Source organism: Palaemon carinicauda, chromosome 6 (genome assembly GCF_036898095.1).
Source record: "Palaemon carinicauda isolate YSFRI2023 chromosome 6, ASM3689809v2, whole genome shotgun sequence".
NCBI classification, from domain to species: Eukaryota; Metazoa; Arthropoda; class Malacostraca; order Decapoda; family Palaemonidae; genus Palaemon; species Palaemon carinicauda.
This window is the reverse complement of record NC_090730.1, coordinates 167,420,872-167,432,098: the sequence shown is the minus strand read 5'-3', so window position 1 is coordinate 167,432,098 and position 11,227 is coordinate 167,420,872. Positions and strand designations below refer to the sequence as shown.

Here is an 11,227-nt window from a genome sequence, read left to right as displayed (position 1 = left end):
AATGAAACTACTTAAGCACAATTCAAGATTATACTTTGCAACACAAGAATCAGACTGATGGTCCTATTATACATGAGTAGGAAATAACTATTTGATTTCCGTACAAGAAACAATATTTAAATACATTTGCAAATCGATCATCTTTACAAGCAAGAATAAATATACAATTTATACAAGTTGTATAGTAATGTACAGACTCATGGGATTGGTAATAAACATTTTTTTAAAAAACTCAAATGACCTTTGGGATGTTCTAAATCGTAGTACCAGTCAGCAGATTTCGTATAAAGTAAGACATAGAAAAGAAAGAATACAAGAATTTGAAGATTTAACAGACTTGAAATTTGGTTAGCAAAAATTTGCCTGTTAGTAAAACAGCTCAATGTAATCGTTAGATAATATGATAGAGAAAGAAATACTTGTGTGTGTGAAGTGGGAAGGCACCTTTATCATTATTAGTTATTATCTTGCCAATAATTCCAATGACATTTTGGGAACACCTCTACTCCACGATTATACCTTTCTTTCTGTAATGTCAAATTCAAAAGACACCCAAGACTGACATCAGTGAGCGAAATCAATAGTCAGCCAGTGACAGGCGAGTTGAATTTGACTCTACACCCCTTTTCTAAACCAACAACTGAAAGAAGTAATCTTTGCCTTATATATCGCAAAGAATAATCTTCCGTTCTAAAGTCATCCCAAAAGTATCTCATGATTAAATAAGATAGTGTTTAACTAGTTAACTCCGCAATCTTTCTTTAAAGCTCCATAAAAATGGATGCTGACTCTGGGACGAACTGTGAGACGAATTTAATTATTTTAGTAAGGGAACGCTCAATATCAAAAGAAGTATTCTGAAACCCCTAAATCGAATTCTGATATTCGACTATCTAATTCTGATACTTATTAGAATACTATTTGAATTTTTGACGGGGGTTTTCAAATCGTATTGAATCCAAGATAATTAGTGGCTACTTAGCTCATAGATAATGCACAGTTCTGTCTTTTTTTCAGATGTATGAAATTGTTCCATAGAAAAATTTAGTTTTATTTAATTTGTCAAAACTTCAAGTACAAACACCAGGATGAAACAATGCCAAACGTTTCTTAATACTTGCCTCCCTTGTATATATATTTTAGGGACTTTCTATAGACTAAATAGTCCCTCACACAGGCACACTTCAATTTGGCTGGTGAAAATGCTGAACTGTGACACATAGGCCTAGTCTTTACCATCCTTCATGAATGCTCGTCATCCAGAAGCTTTTACATTACACTTATAATTAAATGACTATATACGTTTAGGTACAATTAAGCACACCTTAAGCTAACTAAAACATGTATAGGGTTTTGAAATATATATGTTATGGACCTTACTGTTGTGTGTCTCTAAACCAAGTGCCAAAAAAGCACAGCAGATATAAAATTGGTTGTAATATTCTTAGATTTTCACTCTTTGCGTAGTTGAACAGCAACAATAATTCTAAAAAAAAAAAACATGTTTCAATCACATTTTCTCAACAATCACAGCCAAATCGAATGATGATTGAAGTAAAATATTCAAAACCCTTCTACTAATTATTGCGTCAACATTCGGGGTCCAAACGTAAGTACTCTCTCAACCGCCAAATCTTTTAACTGTTATAATTATATTTTATTCACCTGGCACTATAAGCCCTGTTCAAGTGATACGGTTGAGACCTTAAAAATTACTAAAATTACCTAATCTAAATCTAAATGGCATCCTGATCAAGTAAATGGAGGAAACAGCTGAGTCTCTGATGGCTTTTCGTTCGCCAATGGCAGAATACCAGCGTTTAGAGAAGGCACAGGGTTCACGAGCAAGTCATCCAAGGCATTGGAGGAGGGTGGCGCCAGTGGCCGGCTAGGGCGTGCTGTGATTGGAACCAGGGCGCCTATGGTTGTAGGTTGCCTTACTATCACAGTAGCCTGAGTTGGGATGGGGGGTAAAGTAGGAGGCGGGGTAGGTGGAGGGGTGGGTGCAGGGGGAGGTGGAGGTGTCATGCCAATAATGTTATTGGAATTGGGCCCAATTAAAGGTGGAGGGAAAGGTGATTGTGTTGGTGTGAACTGCTGTGGAGACGAGAAGCTCTGTGGAGGAGGAAGGGACTGAGGCGATGGCCTAGGGGGATTAGGTCTTGATTGTTGTTGAGGAGGCCCCTGGGATATGGTGATTATCGAATCAGGACGAGGGGATCCAAAGCCATTGGGATTAGTAAAGGGATTCTGGGATGTGATGATCTGTGGTTGCCTGAATGACAAGTCGTTCGTTTGCTGGAAGCTCGGAGGTGGTGGTGGAGGAGGAGCTGGTCTGGATGGGATGAATTGCTGTGATACTGGAGGCTGAAATAAAAAAAAATAAAATTGCTGTAACTCAGATTTCTTAATTCATTAATAGTTTTAAAAGTGGTTTGAAAATTAAAGAAAATAACACTCAAATCCATGTGGACCTTCAACTAATTTATCATCAAACATTTAAAAAATCTATTGTTTCCTAAAGCTGAACAATACACTGAAGACATATTGACATAAGTGCATTACATATAAACATATCTAAATTCTTAAAAGAGGTGGTCATCGTCTGCAAAATGGTGAAACTTAACTTACAGATCCAACTAACATCAAAAATTGAAATGACAGCTGTGAACTAAAGCAAGTGATACATTACCTTCTGTGGACCAAAGTAATGAACACTACAGAAGCAGTTTTAGAGATTGGAAAAACAAAGATATTTTACATTTTCTTTTATACCAGATTATGACAAGGCAGTGAACTAACTACTGAGGTTTCCAAGAAACCCAAAAGTGAAACAAGACACAGGTTTACACATTTAATCAATAAAGAAAGAATATACCGAAAGCCCTAGAACCCTGAGAATTAACCATTTGGGGCAACAGATGTGCTCTCAACCAAAAACAGAAATAAAGAATTAGAGTCAACACAATACTAAGCTCTATTCTACGAGTATGACATTAAACCAGCTTTTGTTGAACACCCTAAAAATATAAAGAACTACAATAAAAATACTATATCTGAAGGATAAGAAGTTTTGATAGTATTTGTCTGAAAGGGATTACTAATCAAAAGGTATATATACATATATGCTCTTGGGGTATCGTCGTTCTCTTTGGCAATTTTCATTAAATGCTAAAGGTATGCCCTGATGAAAACCATTAGGTATTAGCTGAAACAGCTGTCAGCAAAAATTGAATAAATACAGTATAACAAATTTCTTCTTGTCTTGCAAAATTCTAGCCCTGATGACAAGACAAAAATGAGAAAACTGGCGAAATATTGTCTCAAAATAACTGACGCCAAAAAAACTTTAGCATTTAATGAATATATACAGTATATATATATATATATATATATATATATATATATATATATATATATATATATATATATATATATATATATACACATATTACTTTATACACCTCCAAATTCAGTCGCTAATAAAAACAGTGGCGGGGGAGAATCTGTAAAGTCAAGACAGCAGAGATTGGAAAAGAAACTCCGTATATATAGATCAATAGTAGCGCGTTAGAACTACAATCAGGTCATATTAAAGATTGGTCACATAGCATCGTTTGTAAGTGAATCATGATTAGTGGTGTCCCAGGGAGAGAAATATATAGAGAGAAATAACAAGTTGACAGTGAGTCGAAGGATGTCTTGTTTGTGCAACCACAGACCTGCAAAAGAAGTAAAATTGAAGCATTCTTTATATAATAATATACATAATAATTTGTCCTGTTTTTAAGTGTCAAAACTGCAGAAACACGTACTGGTTTTTTTTAATTTCGTCATAATGCTACAACATGAGCTAAGAGAACCGTTGTGTGACATCCATTGTCTCAAGTATTTGAATATTTGGTAGTCCATAAATTTAACCTAATTAATATTTCGTTCCCAAAAGGGGGCAATAAACACATAACTCACCACTTAACAAATAAACAACTATGATTAAAGATAGGCTAATTTCAAAGCCACTGAATAAAGATAATTTGGTAATAAACAAAGCTTGGGAGCTGGACATGCAGAATAATATTTATCTAGGGTGCGTGCAAGATCATGCCTGTGGAAAAAATAAAAAGTTTAGAACATACAGTATGCTCGAATGGCAGAATCACAGAAAAACAGGATAATATAAAGTTTCTCATACATTACTTTTCAAAATTTGTCAAAATATTACTGAAAAGTAATGAATTCAAATCAGATTTTGAGGACAAAAGCCGTTGGGATAGGAGCATCCAATCGAAACCAGTTCAGCCTAACTAATTTCGTTTAAGATCAATTGTTTAATACGTATCTAATGAATCTAACCTCATGCTGGTTTTCAGAACATTTTATTATTTTAATAAACGGCCAATTATCTTGATAAATCTTGACATAAAAGTATATTACATTGATGCTGCCCTTCTTTTAAATCTGAAAGTTGAGAGGAAAACTCTTCCATTTTAATCTTAACTCAAAAAAGGTAAAAAAACGACGGCCCGCAATGTATTATCCCGCAAATTAACCAGACGAAAATTCTGGCAAACTCTTCTCCTCCTACAAGCCCCTAGACCACACTCCGGGTCATGAAGCCAGTCGGATCCAGTGATCCTCACAGTGGCAAACACCCATCGGGCCATGCACCCAAAGAAGACATGACAGGTTTAAAATGAAAGAGATTAACCGATGTCTAGCACAAAGGATCCCCGCAGAGTCAATATAGTATTGACTCAGGATTCCTGTAGGAAAAGCACAGGGCAACAAGTGCTAGATTACACACGAAGGAAGTTTGAACATGGAAGGTTTTCCGGCCGCATCGGGAGAGTAAAATGGATATTAGGAAATTTAAAACAAAATAGGTTTTGGAGACTTGGAACAGCCATAGCTACTCGTGCAATCCAAAGCCCATAGATACACGATCCAAAACCCTCACCGTGACAGGAGAGGCAACAATAGTAGAGGTTCGTGTAGAGATTGAGCCATTGTTTAATTTTATATATATATATATATATATATATATATATATATATATATATATATATATATATATATATATATATATATATATATATATATATATAATAAATTTACACTGTGAGAAGTGCATCAGTAGAGTGCTTGTGTATACTTGTGGAATATTTTTAATCGTTTATGAATAAATCTAAAGGATTATTTAAACAAGGGTGTGGCAGATATTTTTCACATGACCAAAAAAAGGGAGTAACTGTTTTCATGAAGCTGAATTAACCCTAAATGTAACAAAAGGAAACAAAGTCACAGGGATTTTTTCACATTAGACCTATTAAATTTTGCAATGGAGGACTCGAGTGAGCAATTTGTTTTAACTGATTTTTTTTAATGATTGGTAATATACTTTACTTTTGATCATTGTAGACTGTAATTTCTTTTATTTATCTGATATTAAAAATAAAACAGTCAACAAACAAATTTAATACAGTTAAGGGCTAATTTCTAAAGTTTACCAGCATCAGATGCCAACAGCACAGCTTCAGAGAAAACAGAAATTAGGGTGAATAACCAATGCCACAGGACAAGAGACCCATAATAGACCAACATTACAGGTGATTTTAATATACACATTGAGCTCTAATGGGCATAAACACATTTATACATTGGCACAGCTTCAGAGAAACAGAAACCAGGCTGAAACCAATGCCACAGGATCTATAGACCTAGCACAGGACAAGAAACCCACGAAACAGAGGATTTTAATATGCGTATTGAGTACTAACGGGTGCAAACACATTTATACATTAGTTGGTCTACGGAAATGATGGAAAGTGAAGCACCCTTTAGATCCTCAATACATTTTTTTAGAGAACTTGCATAAGGATTTATGAAGCCACCTACAGGGGGACTTAGGATAGGTAAGGCATACGATGTTGGATGGAGATAAGTTAATGGTCAGGATGTTAGAGTGATATTACTGCAAGGCTGAACGCTGTAACTACATAGACTACTCTTCTAGTACTCAGCTATACATATTCACACATATATTTACATACAGTACGTATATACAAACTATAAACATGAATCATGAAATATGTCGTATGCGAGTGTGTACTAATGTCTTCATGTTTGTTACCCTAACAGTTTGTGCCCTGTGAGAGAGAGAGAGAGAGAGAGAGAGAGGAGAGAGAGAGAGAGAGAGAGAGAGAGAGAGAGAGAGAGAGAGAGAGAGAGAGGTGTTACTTTAACAAAGTTTGTGCCTTCTCTGAGAGAGAGAGAGAGAGAGAGAGAGAGAGGAGAGAGAGAGAGAGAGAGAGAGAGAGAGAGAGAAGGGGATGTTACTTTAACAAAGTTTTGCCTTCTCTGAGAGAGAGAGAGAGAGAGAGAGAGAGAGAGAGAGAGAGAGAGAGAGAGAGAGAGAGAGAAGTGTGTTACTTTAACAAAGTTTGTGCCTTGTGTGTGTGTGTGAGAGAGAGAGAGAGAGAGAGAGAGAGAGAGAGAGGAGACGAGAGAGAGAGAGAGAGAGAGAGAGAGAGAGAGAGATATTACCTAAACAAAGTTTGTGCCCTTCTCTGTGTGAGAGAGAGAGAGAGAGAGAGAGAGAGAGAGAGAGGAGAGAGAGAGAGAGAGAGAGAGAGAGAGAGAGAGAGAGAGAAGTGTTACCTTTAAAGTTTGTGCCCCTCTCTGAGAGAGAGAGAGAGACGAGAGAGAGAGAGAGAGATGAGAGAGAGAGAGACGGAGAGAGAGAGAGAGTGAAGTGTTACCTTAAAATTTGTGCCCTCTCTGAGAGAGAGAGAAGGAGAGAGAGAGAGAGAGAGAGAGAGAGAGAGAGAGAGAGAGAGAGAGAGAGAGAGAGAAGTGTTACCTTAAAGTTTGTGCCCTCTCTGAGAGAGAGAGAGAGAGGAGAGAGAGAGAGAGAGAGAGAGAGAGAGAGGAGAGAGAGAGAGAGAGAGAGGTGCGTTACCTTAACAAAGTTTGTGCCTTCTCTGAGAGAGAGAGAGAGAGAGAGAGAGAGAGAGAGAGAGAGAGAGAGAGAGAGAGAGAGAGAGAGAGAGGTTACTTTAACAAAGTTTGTGCCCTCTCAGAGAGAGAGAGAGAGAGAGAGAGAGAGAGAGAGAGAGAGAGAGACATGAGTTACCGTGTCATTAACAATGTAAATGCTGAGTAATGTGTGCAGTGCTTATTCACATAAACTTTCACTGCTTCACTGGCAAGCAAGCAAGCATACACCATATTTATTCTGTAATGTACCATCAGCTGTGACAAGACAATGTTCTTATCTTCATTCTTGAATGCAATCTCCAATTTTCTAAATCATCTTTCATTCTATAAATTAACTTTTTTTTTATCTTACAAATATTCATGGAAGATATAATCTTTTCAGAACATCCATTTAATAAAATGATTACATTTTCACTCTTATCTTGGCCATATGTAAATCATCTATAACAAACACAAGCGCATGCGCGCACACACACACACACACACACTATATATAATATATATATATATATATATATATATATATACATATATATATAGTATATATATATATATATATATACTATATATATATATAATATATACACTTCTGTGACTGAACTATTATTAACACTTCCGTTTGCTAAACAATTAACACTCCTATTTACCTTCCAGAAAATTATGCCCAATTACAGAGACGCCCCTCAGAACACGAGCGTACTTTTATCAATTAACTTTCATACACACACAACCCTAGAATATGAACTCAAATTTACGCTCACTCACACATAAAGATACATTCGCCCAATTGCTCACACAAACGCAAACAATAAAACTTGCTTCGGTGACTTGAGCCAGCTTGAGTCCAATTACTCATGTTTCATATTTCTCCCTTTCGCTCAGTGTAAACCAAAACGTTTACCTGTCCAGTTTTTTAAAAAAGTGTGTCTTTATGAACGTGATCTCCCAACAATGGCAGCTTTTGTACTCACTGGACTAATGCCAGGGAAGGTGAGATACTAATACTCAGAGTTGGTAGTGGTTGGGGAGGAGGTGGTGGTGGTGGGGGAGGGGGCCTTGAAGGTGGGCGTTGCGGTCTTGGACGTGGTGGCCGCCCAAAGTCAAACAGTGAAGCTAAGGGCCTTGAAAAGGGCCTCTGAGGAAACCGATTCTGAAACGATGGAGAAATTTCTTGAGGATCACAATTCTTGGGGTTCAAAATGCTGGAATGGAAAACGTGACCTGTTTTTCCCTTGAGTATGAAAAAAGGAAAAATCGGAGTTTGGGATGGAACCTCCTGGTAATCTGTTCTGTGGGGGAAATTGGTCAATGCCTAAGTAAACCTTATTTCGAAATAGGATATACATGGTGAAAACGGGGCAGTATTTCAGGAAGCTTTATTTCAAATAAAAAAAAAAAAAAAAAAAAAAAAAAAAAAAAAAAAAAGGTCCCATATAATCTGTTGTGGTGAAAATGGGTCAATGCCTAAGTAAACCTTATTCGAAATAGAATATAAATGGTGAAAATGGGGCAGTATCATAGGAAGCTTTACTTCGAAATAGAATTTAGAACAACAATTACAAAAAAATGTATGACACCTCCATATAATCTTTTCTGTGGTGAAAATGGGTCAATGCATAAGTAAACATTATTTCGAAATAGGATATAATGGTGAAAATTGTTCAGTACCTTAGGAAGCTTTACTTCGAAATAGAATATGAAACACAATTTAAAAAAGATGTTTGAAACCTCCTGATACTGTTCTGTGGTGAAAATGGGTCAATGCCTAAGTAAACACTTATTCGAAATAGGGTATAAATGGTGAAAATGGGTCAGTACATTAGGAAGCTTGATTTCGAAACAGAATATGAAACAATTTAAAATAGATGATTGAAACCTCCTAATACTGTTCTGTGGTGAAAATGGGTCAATGCCTAAGTAAACCTTATTTCGAAATAGGATATAAATGGTGAAAATGGGGCAGTACATTAGGAAGCTTTATTTCAAAGTAGAATCTAAAACAAAATTATAAAAAAAAAAGATGTATGGAACTCCCATATAATCTGATGTGGTGAAAATGGGTCAATGCCTAAGTAAACCTTATTTCGAAATAGAATATAAATGGTGAAAATGGGTAAGTATCTTAGGAAGCTTTATTTAAAAAAAAAAAAAAAGAATGTATGACACTCCCATATAATCTGTTGTGGTGAAAATGGGTCAATGCCTAAGTAAACCTTATTTCGAAATAGAATATAAATGGTGAAAATGGGTAAGTATCTTAGGAAGCTTTATTTAAAAAAAAAAAAAGAATGTATGACACTCCCATATAATCTGTTGTGGTGAAAATGGGTCAATGCCTAAGTAAACCTTATTTCGAAATGGGATATATATGTGAAATGGGTCAGTACATTAGGAAGCTTTATTTCATAAGCAGAATCTAAAAAAAAAAAAAAAAAAAAAAAAAAAAAAAAAAAAAAAAAAAAAAAAATGTATGACACTCCCATATAATCTGTAGTGGTAAAAATTAGTCAGTGCCTAAGTAAACCTTATTTCGAAATAGGATATACATGGTGAAAATGGGTATCTTAAGAAGCTTTATTCGAAATAGAATCTAAAACAAAATTATTAAAAAAAGATGTATGAAACTCCCATATAATCTGTATTGGGGAAAATTTGTCATTACCTGAGTAACATTATTTCGAAATACGATATAAATGGTGCAAATGGGGCAGTACCTTAGGAAGCTTTACTTCGAAATAGAATATGAAACAATTAAAAAAATGTATGAAACCTCCTAATACTGTTCTGTGGTGAAAATGGGTCAATGCCTAAGTAAACATTATTTCGAAATAGAATATAAATGGTGAAAATGGGTCAATACCTAAGTAAACTTTATTTCGAAATAGAATCTAAAAACACAATTTGAAAAAAAAATATATGAGAATGGATTACAAAATACATTTAACAAAAGATAAATACTGCGCAATTCTAATACATAAATCAAATATGGAGTATTTCTGATCAAATATGGAATAATTTTCTATCAAATATGGAATATTTCTGATCAAATATGGAATGTTTTTTTCTATCAAATATGGAATATTTCTGATCCAATATGAAATATTTTTTTTTTATCAAATATGGAATATTTCTTCCGTAATTGCAACAATAAATAATGCATTTCAGATCTATGAGAACTCCGTCTGTAACTGAATTTAGTCACTACAAAAAAACTAAGATTATATTCAAGTTGATAACAATCAAGATACAGTGATACCACAATTCTTCTTCACCCAAGGGGTTAATTACTGCACTGTATTTGTTCAGTGGCCACTTTCCTCTTGGTAAGGGTAGAAGAGACTCACTAGCTATGGTAAGCAGCTCTTCTAGGAGAAGGACACTCCAAAATCAAACCATTCTTCTCTAGTCTTGGGTAGTGCCATAGCCTCTGTACCATGGTCTTTCAATGTCTTGGTTAGAGTTCTCTTGCTTGAGGGTACACTCGAGCATACCTCTTCTATCTCATTTCTCTTCTTCTTGTTTTGTTAAAATTTCTATAGTTTATATAGGATATATTTATTGTTCTTCACTCTTCTTAAGATATTTTTTTCCTTTCCTCACTGAGCTATTTTCCCTGTTGGAGCCCCTGGGTTTACAGCATACTGCTTTTCCAACTAGGGTTTTAGCTTAGCAAGTAATAATAATTAATAATAATAATTAGGTCGAGCATTACATTGGAGAATGAAAAGCGAACAGAAATGACTTGATGTCTAGAATAGTTTCTAGGACCTCCAGCAGAGAAGGTTCTGTTAAAGTCCTTTTGAAGATTAAATCAAGAAATACATTTTTGTTAGATATATAAAAATTCGTGCTTTATGTGTTTCTGTTCAAGGGATGGATGGCTTTGAGATAAGCTATCAATTCCCTCAGAACTTATAACAATAGGTTTTTATATTCAAATTAGTATTATCTTTCGCTCTCTCTCACTTACTAAAATATCTTTTCAATCATATTTCTAGTTACCTGTAGATTATCTATGAAGCTTTCAGCCAAAATGCAATCAAGGTAATGTTCCAAATGTGAAATGTGAAAATTAAACATGAACGTAGTTTATCGTTGCCTGTAACCTATTACGGTAGTAGGCCTACTGATAATATTTTCATAACCAAATTACATAAAGATTCTGAAATATAAATCAAAAATCGGTATTAACCCTCAGCAAGAGGGACGTAATTTGCTTGGAAATGGAAGG

The 11,227-nt window shown here is 35.1% G+C and overlaps 1 protein-coding gene across 1 annotated transcript in view; it reads right to left on the bottom strand.

Annotated features, from left to right (window-relative positions):
* Positions 1-229: 229 nt before the first annotated feature.
* The window catches only part of LOC137643338 (uncharacterized), an 11,153-nt gene continuing 155 nt past the window's right edge, over positions 230-11,227 (bottom strand). The window contains exons 2-5 of the mRNA XM_068376172.1: positions 8,557-8,678; positions 7,968-8,146; positions 2,987-3,020; positions 230-2,406 (exon numbers count right to left, since the gene is read on the bottom strand). Coding sequence (XP_068232273.1) covers positions 1,753-2,406; positions 2,987-3,020; positions 7,968-8,146; positions 8,557-8,678 — 989 coding nt within the window. The 3' untranslated portion in view covers positions 230-1,752. The remainder of the gene's footprint in view (positions 2,407-2,986; positions 3,021-7,967; positions 8,147-8,556; positions 8,679-11,227) is intronic.